This window comes from Terrapene carolina, unplaced genomic scaffold (assembly GCF_002925995.2).
Source record: "Terrapene carolina triunguis isolate 2854851 unplaced genomic scaffold, T_m_triunguis-2.0 Scaffold67, whole genome shotgun sequence".
Classification (NCBI taxonomy): Eukaryota; Metazoa; Chordata; order Testudines; family Emydidae; genus Terrapene; species Terrapene triunguis.
This window is the reverse complement of record NW_020664418.1, coordinates 22474274-22490760: the sequence shown is the minus strand read 5'-3', so window position 1 is coordinate 22490760 and position 16487 is coordinate 22474274. Positions and strand designations below refer to the sequence as shown.

Here is a 16487-nt window from a genome sequence, read left to right as displayed (position 1 = left end):
GAATGGCTACTGCATTAATTCATGCCATTAACTTCTAAAATTTAGCTTCCAGATTTAGGCAAAATAACATTGGAAATTGATTATAACCATGCTAAAGCATTAATTGCATCCACTCCAGACTTTCTTCAACTCCTAGAACATTGATACATTATCACTCATAAAACCAGTGTTATCCATTGTGTGTTCACCCTTTATCACCATCACTGTTATTAACAGTTTATCATGTTACTTATACGGTATCTGAAACAATCCCTTATTGTGTAAGGGAAATAAGTTAATGATGAGACACAAACTGTAGCATTTAATTACTGTTGTCATCAGCCATTATAATTCAGTGTGTGTCTTGTGAGGTTAACTGAACAAACTCTTTGTGTTACCTAATTGAATATAGCAAATTGCTTAACGAATTTTTATCATGCACTTGCAGTCAACTTTTATGTAGTACAGTCATACCACCCTAGGCTGTGATCTTGAACGTGCTGCTGCAGTCAATAGCATAGGAGCACATTAAATAGGAGGTCTGTAAGGAAAACAGTACTCTTCAGGAACCATTGTCTGTTTTATATGAAGGTTCTATTATTTAATGTGAGCTTAACAGTAAACTGTGTGTGTGTGTGTGTGTGTGAGAGAGAGAGAGAGAGAAATATATAGGGCCACTTTCTGATCTCAATTAGAGTTTTGAAAAATCCAGATTAGTTCCTTCAGTGGGCTTCTTTGGATTTACACCATTGTAAAAGAAAGCAGAATTTTCCTCCCTAAGGAGAAACTAGAACTTACATTGGGTTGGAATAGGCAATTTAAAGTGCCAGACAAAGAAAGTTTTATATTCTGAAACCTTTCTACTAATTTGTATTTTCAATGGCATGAGTTTCCTATTAGTGTCCATGGCAAATTTTATCAATTGGATGTGTAAAGTTTTCTATGGTGGAAGATTTCTAGGCATGTGCATAGAAAGCTGTAAGTGTTGGTTGTAAAAAGTGGGATAACTAGTGGCCTCTTCTGAAGAGATCTAACATCAAGAAATCAGTCCACATAGAAATGAAGTTTGTTGATATTGTGGTGGGATAAAAGTCATGTTCCTTTTGTCCACACCAAATCTGTCCTCTTGATTATTAGAAACTGTACAGTATGCCCTTAATGCTGTTAGTCAGTTCAATGCCTAGGCTTTTAACCCCACTGTCCTGGCCAAATTCTAATTTCAGTAACTACATTATACTTATCTAAATTTCCAGTATCCTTTTATTGAATGACGTGTTCTTTCTCACTGGACTGCTGTGTAGTGTTGCTGGACGTTGTTAAACATTACTGTATTTTGCCTCATAGGTGGCAGTGCTGAGGCAGTGGGCAAAGTAATTCCGCTATACAGCATATATAGGTTGCATAATTATTTAGAGACTTTTGTAAAGTGCTTTGGCATCTGTTGGATGAATGATCACTGTTTACTCTTAGAAACACAAGAAAAATAAGTGTTCTCTTTTAGGAAGAACAAAAACAGGTCAGAAAGAAATTAGAATTTTCTTTTTCTAGTCTTTTACTTTTAAAGCCCAAAATAAACTCAATTTATATTTAACTATATAAAAAGAATAATTTTGCCACTGTAAAACGACTATTCTATTTTAGTGTCACCTCTTCATTTAGCTAGTGCTGCTATTATGTTATTTAAGCACCTGCTGTGGGCCTATAGTGTATTTTTAGTGCTACATTACTAAGATTAAGAAAATCTTCCACTTTAATTGTATGTACTGCACAAACCCTCTCTAGTAGTATAAATCCACTAAAGCTGTCACGGCAGTTACTAACCTTTTGTAGAGGTTACAGTTTTCAGAAAGGTATCTAATTAAACATTTATGGAACAGCGATGAACTTGTGACTTTGTGCATTGAGGCCTAATGCTAGTCAATTTCTTAAGCATGTAAGATAAAGGAAAGGTTAACTACTGTATGGGCTAGTATTTACAATGCTGGGTTTCCACACTATAACCATAAATTGTAAATACTAAGCCAATAGATTTTTTAAATGTCAAAATTTTGCCTTCTGATATAGGAAGAAGGAGGTATCTAAGCAAAGATGGCATTGTTACTTTGTGCATCAGAAGGCTATAGTATAGTATTTTTGTAGTTCTTTGGTATGTTGTATTGGGTGAAAGTATCTTCAACGTGATAGTCTTGTAATTATGCAACTCTTTAAATATCTCTGAGTCCTACTTCACAATAATGATTATTATATCTCTAAAGCACCACAGGAAAGCAATGTTTCATTATGACTGAACCAGACGTGTGTTGTTATGACTGATTAGCAGTTTTCCACTATTGTTATGGAAAGACAGTCATCTGTTCATTAAGGTGGCTTAATGTCTGGTCTGGTTATAAGATCAATTTCAAATCCTTCCCTCAATTAGGACAGAGTAAAATTGCCAGCTGAAAACTGAAGCTGTTACCTTTAGGATTAGAGAGTCCTCCATCCTTGTCAGTTAATTCCATTAATAGTTTTGAAGTTGAAGTTAGTTAAAAATTAGTCCCTTTGCAGATTTGAAAATAGTCTCAGTTTTGGTTACTTCAAATAGAAAGGTTTATACATTTAAGCCCAGATCCTGCAAACACCTGATTCATGCATTCATGTTTTGGTTTTTTTTTTTTTTCATTATTATCAGTATCTCTTGTTCTCTTCTGTGGAGTTTCTTTAGCAGGGATTGAGTCTTTCCCTGGTATATAGAATCTTGTACCTAAAGTATTATATTTGACTCATGCAATATGTCCTGGGAAGAAATGCTTATTTGTAATTTTTTTCTAAGACTTAATACAAATAAATATTAAATCTTACTCAGCATAACTAACGTCTCATATATCCCCATCACAGCTGCTGCCACAATTACCCTGGCTCAGTGGTTCTCAACCCGCAGGCCGCTTGCGGCCCAATTAGCACACAGCTGCGGCCCAGCTGTGTGCTAAAAAAAATTCAGAGTTTGCTGCATCTTATTCCTGGTCCCAGCAGGAGCAGGGCCAGCTGAGGAGGAGATGTGTCACGGAGCCCTGCTGGAGCGCTCCCTGCCAGTAGGGAAGGCAAAGCAGTCCCTTGTGGCAGTGGAGGAGCTCTGCTAGCTGCTTCCTCCCTCCCCGTGCTCCACAGACATGTAGAGTTGCCAGATGTCCGGTTTTCAACGGGAAAGCATGGTCGAAAAGGCAACCTGACAATGTCCATCAGACCTACTGACCCAATGCCAAAAGTTTGGTTGCTGCAGGCAGGGGGATGCACAGGGTCATCAACCACACAAGCCATGGGCATAGTGTGGGGGGCATTGCCTCTCTCCCCCCCCCCGACATCCCTCTCCCGATTTCTGCGAGCACCGAGCAGGGCTTGCTCTGCTCAGCCTGCTGGGGGGAGGGAGGTTCTGTCCTTCCCATGCTGCGCCGGCTCACTCAGCCCCTTTGCTCGACTGAGGCTGTCCGCTCCAGGATGTTGCCTCTTGGTTCTAGTGTCTGTTATCATCCTCTTCTATGTGTTCTGGGTCCAGTTTCTGTACAGTGGTGAGTGCCTGTGGGAGGGCAGAGCAAGGGGGTGGGTTAGGGAGAGGAGGGGGATAGAGGGATGGGGCAAGAGGAAGAGAGGAGGATGACTGAGAGTGCTGCCACCAGGGGGAGCGCTGCCTTCTCACTTCTGGGCGTCTCGGCCAGAGGCATCCAGAGAGATGGGGAGGAGGCACGTGCCCCCGCACTAGCCACAGCCTCGTGTCGCCTCCAGGGGGATGAGCATGCTGCAGGCTGCAGCGCGCTCTGGGCTGTGTGCAGCAGACAGGGCCTGCTTGCCTGCCCATCCCATGCTGGCCATGTCCAGACCCGGAGCTCACAGCCAGAGCAGGAGGCTGCCCTGTAAGTCCGGTCTCTAGGGGGAGAGCTGGTGCAGGGTGGAAATTTGTCCCATGGGCGGCTTCCCAGCTAGTGTCCCCCTTGGCTCAGTGGGTGAAATCACCCCCGGCCCCTGACTGTCTGGGAGCAGGAGTGGAGGGACATGTGCCCAACTGGGCAGTCACAGCAGGCAGGGTGGGGAGGAGCCCTCACACACACACACACCCATGCAACCTCTGCTATAGGGCTCTAATGCCATCCTCAGCAGTGACCCTCTCTGGCCTGGACAGTGCCCCAGTGTTGAGCCCCACGTAGGGCTGAGTGCATGCTCCTGGTACCCCCTGCACTGAGTGGTGCCCGGAGCAGCCCCCTCCAACCCAGCTGCATCACCTCCATAGTCACTACCACCAGACAGAGGTCAGTGTCCACACACCCATGCACAGAGACAATAACTGGACAGCCTCCAGCAGGGCTCTGCCCCCGCCTCAGATGAGGTGAGAGGCACCGAGGGCAGAGCTGCTGTGTGCCACACGCCATGCACGCTGCCCCCTGCATTACAGACCAGCAGCTCAGACGAAGACACAGCTGACACTGCAGCTGTTTTGTGGGCCCAGCTCAGGCAAGGCTTAAAGTGGGCAGAATCACAAGGGGTCACAGTCCTGGCAAAAAAAGAATTAAAAATGGAGTCGGGTCACTGAGGGGTGCCCTTTAAGCGCTGCCCTCCAAGTGCCTGAACATTTATTTCATCTGGGATTATCATAGACGCCCCCCCAACATACACACATGCTTTTTCCAGTCCACTTTAAGCACTGAGCTCAGGGATTCACAATTATCTTGCAGTGATCAACAGCCCAGGACAATCCCAACTATTGTACAGAAACCGGTTAATTCAACTGCCCCACAACCCTCAAGTATCATATATCATGGGCACTGGTACTGTCTGTCTCCCATAACTCTCTCTCTCTCTCTCTCTCTCACACACACACACGCACACACACACACACACACTTCCTGTCTGTTTCACACAACTTTCACCTACATACACTCGCTCATTCTCATACACATGCAAAGCCACTGAGCCACATCTTATAGTCCAATGTGTTAACAGAAAAAACCCTTTATTTCAATCAATAGATTGGGCTAGTTTTTAAATGACTTTCAGTGATGTTAAGTATTGTACAGGTATTATATATAGTGTGGCTGCAGCCCACCCAACACATAGAGAGCTGTATATGCCAGCCATAATGGTAAATAGGTTGAGAACCACGGTGGCCTGGCTGCACATGGGTAATTGATCAAAGTCCTGCTTTTCAAAAATATGTGCTTAAAATTAGGGTCCTAAATCCATATCCATAAACTAAATCCATTGGGAGGCATTGTGGTGTAATGGATAGGGTACTGGACTAGAAACCAGGAGACCTGGATTTTATTCTGGCTGTGCCAATGACCTGCTGTGTGACTTTGGGCAAGTTACTTATTAGTCTGCATCTCTGTTTTCCCTCCTACCCTTTGTAGGGTTGCCAACTTTCTACTCGCACAGAACCGAACACTCTTGTCCCACTCCTCCTCCGAGGCCCCGCCCCCACTCACTCCATCTCCCCTCCCTTGTTGCTCGCTCTCCCCACCCTCATTCAGTCACTCATTTTAACCGGGCTGGCTCAGGGGATTGGGTTGCGGGAGGGGGTGAGGGTTCCAGCTGGGAGTGCAGGCTCCGGGATGGGACCACAAATGAGAAGTTCAGGGTGTGGAGGAGGGCTCCAGGCTGACGCAGTGGGTTGGGATGCAAGAGAGGGTGAGGGCTCCAGCTGGGGGGTGCAGGCTCTGGAGTGGAGCCAGGGATGAGGAGTTTGGGGTGAGGAGGGGGCTCTGGGCTGAGGCAGGGGGTTAGGGTGTGGGAGTGGGTACGGGCTCTGGGGTGGGGATGTGGGTTCCTGGGTGGGGCCAGGAATGAGGGGTTGGGGGTGCAGACTCTGGGCTGGGGCTGAGGGGTTTGGGGTGTAGGAGAGTGCTCTGGGCTGCGGCTGAGGGGTTCAGATGGCAAGAGGGGGATCAGGGCTGGGATTGGGGTGCAGGAGGGAGTGCAGGCTCCAGGCGGCGCTTACCTCAGGCAGTTCCCGGAAGCAGAGGCATGTCCCCCGTCCGCCTCCTACATGGAGGCGTGGCCAAGCAGCTCTGCGCGCCAGCCCATCCGCAGATGCTGCCTCTGCAGCTCCCATTGTCTGTGGTTCCCGACCAATGGGTGCCGCAGAGCCCCCTGGCTGCCCCTACATGTAGGAGCCGGAGGGGGGAACATGCCGCTGCTTCCAGGAGCTGTGCAAAGCCATGGCAGGCAGGGAGCCTGCGTTAACCCTGCTACACTGCCAACTGGACTTTTAATGGCCCAGTCAGCAGTGCTGACCAGAGCCGCCAGGGTCGCTTTGCAACCAGGTGTTCCGGTCAAATAATGGACACCTCAACCCCTAACCCTTTGCCTTGTCTGTTTAGATTGCAAGTTCTTTGGGCCAGGGGCTATGACCGAATTTTTCAAGACCATAGTTAGCCTCCTAAGTGTGGGTTTTCAAGTGTGCATAAATGACTTAGGAGCTTTTGAAAATACCACCTTTGGGTATTTAAACATTCATTTAAGAGTGTAACGTTAGAGTCTGTTCTTGAAAATTTTGGTCTGTCTCTTACTATGTGTTTGGTGTATAGCACAATGGACCCTGATCCCACTTGTGACCTCTGTGCTACCGTAATATAAATAGTAATAATCTTTATGCACCTTCTGACTTCAGAAAATGCTGAGCACTCAGCAGTTCCTATTGACCAGTGGGAGTGGTGCCTGAATATGGATTTAGGATCTAGGATTTAGGATTTGATGGTCCTATTTTAGGAAATTTGGAGCCAGATGTCAGATTACACATCTGGCAATTCACATTCATTGACTATTTTGCACACACATAGTTTCTTAGTTTATAAGCCCTTTATAGTATGAGCCATCCTTGAGGGTTTGGAAAGTGCCTAACACACAGTGAGCACTCCCATAAATAAACAACAAATAATAATACTTTCACGTGCTAGTTAGTAAAACAATTGAATGCACATTTTTGTGCCACATTATTGTGCAGCCCTAATTTTGAAAGTGAGGGCCTATAATTTTGGTAGGCTTCAGCTTTACTTCTGATATGGATGATCACTTTTCTTATTACTGGTTTGTCAGCATTCCACTCAAGAGGAAAGAATTAAGTATGACAATATGTTGCTGCTGCCCAAAATGCAGAAACATCTGTTGTAGTTATGAAGTGAGCACACAAATTCACTGGGATTAGCTATGGCATCATTAGCAGATGTCACCAGTTGGGGAATTAGATAAACTAACATTGTAAGTGCTCCCTTTCACCAGCAGGGCAAAAGATGTTAAGATTTTCTAAAAGTGCAAATGTGTTCAGAGTCCGTTTGCCGTGAAGGATGAGAAATCTACATTGCCAATGTCCAAGCGTTAGAAACCAGCGAAGACCTTTGCAAACTTTCAACCTGCGGCAATAGGCATTATGTTGTCATTTTCCAGTGCAGAGCATGGCTCTTTGTGGAATTAATAGATACTTTTTACTTTTCATTTTCAGTCCTCTAGGACTACAGGGACAGTGTTAAGAGGATAACAATCAGGCTGCAAAACTCATTTTCCTTTAAAGTTTGTTTCTTATTGACACTCCTAATCTCCTTATTCTTCCATCAGTTTCTTTCAAAAATTGGTCATTGCAGTGATGGTTTGGGGAAAGGGGTTACTTACATTTGACAGACTTTGAGTGGATTCAAAGAAAAACAGCTCTGCTTCAAATTATATTACAACAATGACAATTTTTGGAGTAAAAGCTGACACAGGAGCAGAAGTTTAATATTCATCAATTCAATAAATTACCAGAACAGAGGCTAAAGACTATGGATGTTTTACTGTTAAAACAAACATTTCTCTGTTCCTCAGGTGTTTTGATTTCTTTTGTTTTCTCTTTTACATATTCTAGACATGGTAGCCAGGCATTTAAGAAACAACTATACTTTGTCTCACATCATCTATAAACATTTCCGTTATCAGACTATCCTATACCCTGTTAGTTTATTAGAATATGCTAGCTCACTCTTCTTCCAAAATTCTGCATTAGTACACCATGCTGTTAGATGGTGTGAGCACAATTATGTGATAGGACAAGCCTTTTTATCTGTGAACTCTGAGATCCATTATGAGGTTGCAAATACTTGACAAATATTCCTGGACTTTGAGACGTTCCCATCAAATATTCATAAAGGTACCTTTCATTCCGCACACACTCCAACTGTTCGGTGCATCATTGTAGATTCTCTTTAAATGAGAGGGTGTGAGATACCACTGAATTAGCAAAATATACTAATTTTCTTTTACTGTTAAATATCTGGAAAAGGGAGGTACTTTACCCCAAATAAAGGACCAATGCTCTAAGGGAATTTCTTCATCTAGAACCTTTTCCCATTTCTTCCTGTAATTACATTTGCCATCCATTTCAAGTATAATAAGTTCACTATATTAGTTTTGAAATTGATTTTGGATCTGCTAGAGTTCATTATCATTTCAATATCCGTAAGTCATTTCTAGAACCTGCCATTTCTTGGGAGGCTTGAAATATATCTTAACTGTATTTAATTAAATATTGGTATCTTAGTTATAGTAAAAGTTCCTTGTAATGTCTCTGGGTCTATCATTTTTTCCCCTTTAATTAACTACCCTACTCTTTGCAGGCTCACTTTTTCCCATTTTTAAAAAAGTGGGATCAATGTCTCCTGGAGGGAAGGTTGGATTGTATCTATTTTGTTGTTAGAGGGGAAGAGGCTGGGCTGTTTTTCACTTCTACCTTGCCCCAAAGTTTTCAGGGAAATCACTAAATGGGAGGTCTTGGGTGTTTTGGAAATGAAAATGTTGACCCAAATGTGATAGCAAATATTTCCTGCTCTATGTTCTCCAATAATTATTGCTATACCCATCATATCAGGCTATCAAGGCCCAGAGTTCTGGTGCCCAATAATACCCCCTTAGGTTTGTACCACTAGCCCTCTTTGAAATACTGACCTATATACTTTTTTTAATGAGTGATTTTATTACTCCAAATAAAATGTAAAATGGAGGAGATTAACTCTTCTAATAATTTTGTAGGGATTTCTGTTCCAAGGGTTTGAAAAAAGAAGATAATCTTGGAGAGAAGGCTTATCCAATTTTATGTATCTCTTTCAAGGCTTTTCAACAGAGATGCATAATGTGTATTATATATTTTTCCCAGATGAGAGGTAATATTGGCCTCAAGCTGTCTTGATGAGTTTTTTGCCCAATGAAATCTAATATTTTGGATTAGGGATAAATTGGGTGGGATTTTCAAAAACATCTAGTTGACTTAGAAGCACAATTCCTGTAGACTTTGAAACTTCTCTGAGTTTCATGTCTTTCATAATATGAAGCACAAAGGTAAGGGAATAAACAAACATCAACAAGGGATTGCCCATATGCTAAACAACTTGGTTCTCTGGGCTGCCTGCATTTATTACTAAGGTATTGTATTTTCTTCTCTTTTATTGTGATAAAGTTTCAATCACTATTACAAATAAGAGCAGTGACATAAGCAGCCATGTCATGTTTCTCTCGAGGCCAATAAATTCAGAGTATTTGCCATTAACATTGACTTCAGCTATAAGATTGTGTGAGATTTTAACCACGCTTGCTGAAATGGTGCTGATCGCAGTTTGTCCTTGTCTACAACTGTTCACCTTTATCCATTGCTGATACCTGCTCTCAGCATTGGTTCAAACCTCAAAAGGGTTTCTTAGGAAGCTGCTTCAGGGTTTCTGAAATGGTGCTGAATGGAGCTTGCCCTGTCTGCACTTGCCACTAAACTGTTGAGTACTAGTTCAGCTGCTGTCTGTCACAGTAACCAGGCAATCTGTGGTTTGGACCCCTGTTAGTCCCTCTCGAGTACACCTCTCAGAGGCCTGGCTTCCTGCACCTCTCTCTGGGTGGAATCATGCAGTCCAAACATTTGTAGACAGGATCTCTGGAGTGTAGCCCCCCTCGTTACCAGCTGTGTTAACTGGGTTTGATGACAGTGAGCTCTTTTACTCTGGGAGCCTGTGATGTTGGCTGATTAAAGTGATTCAAACAAGGCTTCTTGAAAACAAAGTATTATTTATTCATTCACCCAAAAGCCTTATGCACTCAGAGTCGTGAACAGAGGCAGCTAACAGGAGAATTTTGGAGGGAATTCAGAGAGGGAGTGTGAGAGGCTTTCCTTCCAGGTCCAGCTCTGTGTTTGATTCCAGATGGACAGCAATGGAATCGTGGTTGTGATTTGCAATGGACAGCCAGGTTCAGGAAACATCCGTACCTTAGGTTCATGGAAGAATGAAACTGGCCACCAAGGAATTGGAGAGAGAGGAACACAGAGACAAGAAGCTTTCTTAATGGCTGGAGACAGACTACGATAGGCAGGCTGTGGTCAGCAGAGAGAAGAATACCAGGAGGAATTCCAAATAATTATGTATTATTTATAATTAAATATAATTATTTTAATTATATATTCCAATATTTATTTATATATTATTTGGAATAATTTTTATTTATAATTAAAATATATTATAACAAATAGAAGAAGGGGGATAATGATTAATTGTACAAAATTGATGATAGAAGCAAAGGGACACACCTTTGCTGACCATAGAGATTTCCCTTAAGGACAATAAGAAGAAGGCTTTTAAGATTGCATAAAAAACAAAAATAATCCTAACAATTATTTTGGTCCATTACTAGATGGAAATGGTAGAATTATCAATAATAATGCAGACAAGGCAGATGTTTTCATTAAATATTTTTCTGTTCTATATTTGGAAAAAAGCCTGCTCATGTAGTCATTTCAGATTATGATAAAGACGACATGCCTTCCATTCCATTAGTAACTCATGAGGATGTTAAACAGCAGCTACTAAGGTTAGAGCAGGGGTGAAAGTAACTTACAGAACTTGCCGGAGTTCTGAGGGCGGCGTGGCCTCATCTGGAAGAGGCGGGGCCTCTCAAGATTTAAAGGTCCTGGGGCACCGGCTGTGGCTGGGAGCCCCAGGGCCTTTAAATCAACCCGGGGCTCCCAGCTGCAGAGGTGGCTGGGAGCCCTCGGGGCTCACAGGCAAATTAAAGGGCCCGGGGCTCCGGCCACCGTGGAGCTCCAGGCTCTTTCAATCCCCACCGCAGCTCCAGCTGGGATTTAAAGGGCTCGGGGCTCCTGCAGCTGCGGGGAGCCCTGAGCCTTGCCGGGCTGGGGCCGGGATTTAAAGGGCTCTGGGCTCTCCGCAGCGGCTGATACGGACATGATTAATAAAGAATTAAAGAAGGTAATATAATTAATGACAATCAAAATGGGTTTATGAAAAATAGATCCGGTCAAACTAACTTGATATCTTCTTTTGATGAGATTACAAGTTTGATTGCTAAAGGAAATAATGTTGATATAATATGCTTAAACTTCTGTAAGGCGTTTGTAATTCAAGAAGGATGTTGATAAATTGTAACGGGTTCATAGAAGAGCCATGAGGATGATTGAAGAATTGGAAATTATGCCTTATAGTGATAAACTCAAGGAGCTCAATCTATTTAGTTTAACAAAGAGAAGGTTAAGGGGTGACTTGATCAGTTTATAAGTATCTAAATGAGAAACAAATATTTGATAAAGGGATATTCAGTCTAGCAGAAAAAGGTACGAACAAGATCCAGTGGCTGCGGGTTGAAGCTAGACAAATTCAGACTGGAAATAAGGAGTAAGTTTTCAAGTCAGTGTAAATAACCATTGGAACAACTTACTAAGGGTTATGGTGGATTTTCAGTCACTGGCAATTTTTAAATCAAGATTGGATTTTGTTTTAAAGATATTCTGTAGTTGAAAGGGAATTGTTTTGGTGGCGTTATGTGGTCTGTGTTATACCAGAGGTCAGACTAGAAGATGATCACAATGGTCCTTTTGGCCTTGGAAACTATAAATCTATGAATAAGAGCAAGCATATAAAATAACAGGGCTAGATGTATATTTCCCCTTACCTATACCTTAATCTTTTCTTGCAAACTCCTCTCAGCCCAGTTAACTCCATGTCTGTCTGAGAGAGACAGATTGTCCTGCTGCAGTGTGCTCCCTGTGACAATTTCTCCCTGTACATCTGTCAGAGACTACACCTGGCCGACTACTGACACCCCACTCAACCCACCACTTCTTGCCTAGGCTAGCATCGTTAAGGTTTTAGTATACGTTTTGTTCCTAGGTTCAACCTGGGAAGAGCTAGTGGGCGTCAGGCCAGAGGTAATATGTAACTATGAGAGTGCTCCTCTTGTTCTAGTAGCATCAGTAGAACACACTGACTGAAAGGAGTAGATTGACGGGTGGTAGCAGAATCTGGAGCATGGGAGGCTAATTACTTAGTAGACATCTTGGAAAGTATAACTTGACAGCTAATTAGTAAGCCTCTAATTGTTAGTTTCCCACAAACAAAGGAGACCTGGCTCCCTGACCCTCCATTGTATTACATCATTGAGACTGTCACCTTTGAGACATCTTATACATAGAGTGTTTCATGGAACATTGATTACTTTAACCTTCTAGACACAAGGAGCCAAATTAATTGCTGGTGTAATGTAAAATCAGATTTACATCTGAGATGAGTTTTTCCCAGAAAGTTAGAACCCCTGCCAAGCTAAAAATGAAAGTCATTTGCTAGGTCTTCTAAACATAAACATTTTTGTTTTCCTGTTATATGACTGCTTCTTTAATCTGTGTCCGTGGAAATTTTGTAAAAATCGTAATAATGCAATGAGACAACAGTACAAACAGATGTATTCACTTGTTCTAGTATAAAGCAGAAGTGTGCCTTCAGCAAATTTTCTTCGCTCAATTGTTTCAAAAGGTGAGCTAAAGACCCAATCGTCTACCAATCCTACAAAAATAATATGACAGCAGAGACTCAACAGAAGATGAAAGAATGCCTCTGTGTGTTTTGATTGGCTATTGGTGTGCTTCTCCCCATGCAGCACATATAAAACAGGGTCACAAAGGCCAGGTTTCATTTGATCTTCAGAACAGTCCCCATAGTATCACACTGTCATTTAAACCTGCTAACAGGCTCATTAGGTTACTGTTTTTCTATATCACTGAGTGTGCTTTTTGATACTATTGCTGCGTTAGAGCCTGATCAGCTTCAGGCCCTTGATTTATACGTCTCAGTCACTGTTACTGTTTAGAGTTTGGTACAGTTGTATTTTTTGTTTTTAGTAGGGTTGTCGATTTAATGGCAGTTTTAATTGCACTGTTAAACAATAGAATACTAATTAAAATTGATTACATATTTTGGACATTTTTCTACATTTTCATATATATTGTATTCTCTGTTGTAATTGAAATCACGGTGTATATTGTTTTTATTACAAATATGTGCACTGTAAAAATGACAAACAAAAGAAATAGTATTTTTCAGTTAATCTCATACAAGTACTGTAGTGCAATCTCTTTGTCGTGAAAGTGCAATTTACAAATGTAGATTTTTTTGTTACATAGCTACACTCAAAAACAAAACAATGTAAAACTTCAGAGCCTACAGGTCCACTCTGTCCTATTTCTTGTTCAGCCAATTGCTTAGACAAACAAGTTTTGTTTACACTTATAGGAGGGTGCAGGGCCGGCTCTAGGCACCAGCAAAACAAGCTGGTGCTTGGGACGGCACATTTTTAGGGGCGGCACGGCCGGCGCCAGAATGCTGCCCCTAAAAATGTGCCCCGACCGCCCTAGCTCACCTCCACTGCTGCCGCTTGCGCGCAAAACAGCTGATTCGCGCGCCGCTACTCGCCCTCCCTCCCAGGCTTAAGAGACTCCGAGGGAGGGGGAGAAGCGGCGCCCGCGCCACGGCCACTCGGAGTTTCCCACTCCCTCCCAGGCTCTCAAACCTGGGAGGGAGGGGAAGATCCCGAGCAGCCACGGCGCGCGAAACAGCCGATTCGCGCGCCGCTGCTCCCCCTCCCTCCCTCCCTCCTAGGCTTGAGAGCCTGGGGGGAGGAGGCAGGGCTGGGGATTTGGGGAAGGGGAGGAGTTGAGGTGGGGCCGGGGGTGGGGTAATTAAAAAACGGGGGGGGGGGCGGCCAAAATTGTTTTTGCTTGGGGCGGCAAAAATCCTAGAGCCGGCCCTGAGAGGGTGATAATGCTGCCCTCCTCTTATTTACAATGTCACCAGAAAGTGAGAACAGGTATTTGCATGGCACTTTTGTAGCCGGCATTGCAAGGTATTTACGTGCCAGATATGCTAAACGTTCCTTGCCCCTTCATGCTTTGGCCACCATTCCAGAGGACATGCTTCCATGCTGATGATGCTCGTTAAAAAAATAATGTGTTAATTAAATACGTGATTGAACTCCTTGGGGGAGAATTGTATGTCCCCTGCTCTGTTTTACCCACATTCTGCCATATATCTTTAGCGCATCTGGCACGTAAATATCTAGTGATGCCAGCTACAACAGTCCTATGAGAATGCCCGTTCTCATTTTCAGGTGACACTGTAAACAAGAAGCGGGCAGCATTATCTCTTGCAAATGTAAACAAACTTGTTTGTCTGAGTGATTGGCTGAACAAGAAGTAAGACTGAATGGACTTGCAGGCTCTAAAGTTTTACATTGTTTTATTTTTCAGTGCAGTTATTTTCTGTACATAATTCTACATTTGTAAGTTCAACTTTCATGCTAAAGAGATTGCACTACAGTACTTGTAGTAAGTGAATTGAAAAATACTATTTCTTTTGTTTTTTTACAGTGCAAATACTTGTAATAAAAAATAAAGTGAGCACTGTACACTTTGTATCTGTGTTGTAATTGAAATCAATATATTTGAAAATGTAGAAAACATCCAAAAATATTTAAATAAATGGTATTCTATTATTGTTTAACAGTGCAATTAATCGCGATTAAGTTTTTCAATTGCTTGACAGCCCTAGTTTTTAGGTGTGGGAATGTGTACGTGTAGGGGAAGGTCCTTTTTCTTTTCTTTTTATTCACAGGATTACAGTATTTTAAAACTGTATACCATATTAAAACATAGCAATTTCTATACCACACCAACTATAAAAATATATTAATATTGAGAACATTTACTTTATAAAAACAAATACAAATTAGGTTGAATTCTCATGTAATGAAACATGGGTTTGTGGGACACTTGTCATTTCTTTTTCTTTTTTAAAAAATACATATTTAGCATGTAGCACCTGATTTTTCATATGATGCATTCCAAATTGGCAGTGAGAATGTGCAAATAGTTATTTTAATAGGTATAACCAAGTGTTCATTATTTCTGAACAGGTTATACCATTAATCATTTAATGATTTAGCAAAGAAAATTACTTTACAAGAGAAGAGTGAGGGGGGATTTGATAGCAGCCTTCAACTACCTGAAGGGGGGGTTCCAAAGAGGATGGAGCTAGGCTGTTCTCAGTGGTGGCAGATGACAGAACAAGAAGCAATGTTCTCAAGTTGCAGTGGGGGAGGTCTAGGTTGGATATTGGGAAACACTATTTCACTAGGAGGGTGGTGAAGCACTGGAATGGGTTACCTAGGGAGGTGGTGGAATCTCCATCCTTAGAGGTTTTTAAGGCCCAGCTTGACAAAGTCTTGGCTGGGATGATTTAATTGGTATTGGTCCTGCTTTGAGCAGGGGATTGAACTAGATGACCTCCTGAGGTTTCTTCCAACCCTAATATTCTATGATTCTATGAATTTCCTCATCCTAATTTTGGGCCAGATTCTACTGCCCTCACTCATACTGAGTAGTACTCTACTCCCTGAAGCAGACCAATTGATTGCAGTAATGCTACTTGTGGAATAAGGTACAACTCAGTGAGAATAAGAATGGCAGAATCTGTGTTCTTATTATTTTTGTCATTTCTACCACACCATCTGAAGAAACCTTACCTTCTTTATTTATTTTCAGTTTCTGCCACAGAGGTCACATTCCACCAACCCGGACTGTATGACTCCCCATGGAACTATTCTGCATCAGACCCTGGACTTCGATGAGTTCATACCTCCAATACCACCACCACCCTATTACCCACCTGAATATACCTGCGCACCTGTGATGGAAGCACAGAGGTAATTGTCCCTGAAAATTAACGTTATTCCTTCATAGCTTTGGGCCACAGATTGAGACTACTTCAGGGGGAAATGAATTATATCCACTGGTTCGCTGCTCCAGGCCAATTGGAAAAATTAAAAAATTAATTGCACTGTTAAACAATAGAATACCAATTGAAATTTATTAAATACTGTGGCTGTTTTTCTACATTTTCAAATATATTGATTTCTATTACAACACAGAATACGAAGTGTACAGTGTTCACTTTATATTATTATTTTTTATTACAAATATTTCCACTGTAAAAATGATAAACAAAAGAAATAGTATTTTTCAGTTCACCTCCTACAAGTACTGTAGTGCAATCTCTTTACTGTGAAAGTGTAACTTACAAATGTAGATTTTTTTTTGTTACATAACTGCACTCAAAGCAAAACTATGTAAAACTTTAGAGCCTACAAGTCCGCTCAGTCCTACTTTTGTTCAGCCAATCGCTAAGACAAAC

General features: G+C 42.2%; 1 protein-coding gene across 1 annotated transcript in view; it reads left to right on the top strand.

The window, feature by feature from the left end:
- The window catches only part of FAM189A1 (family with sequence similarity 189 member A1), a 431767-nt gene that overhangs the window by 381971 nt on the left and 33309 nt on the right, over positions 1 to 16487 (top strand). Inside the window, exon 6 of the mRNA XM_026648452.1 lies at positions 15839 to 15999. Within this exon, the coding sequence (XP_026504237.1) occupies positions 15839 to 15999 (161 nt within the window). The remainder of the gene's footprint in view (positions 1 to 15838; positions 16000 to 16487) is intronic.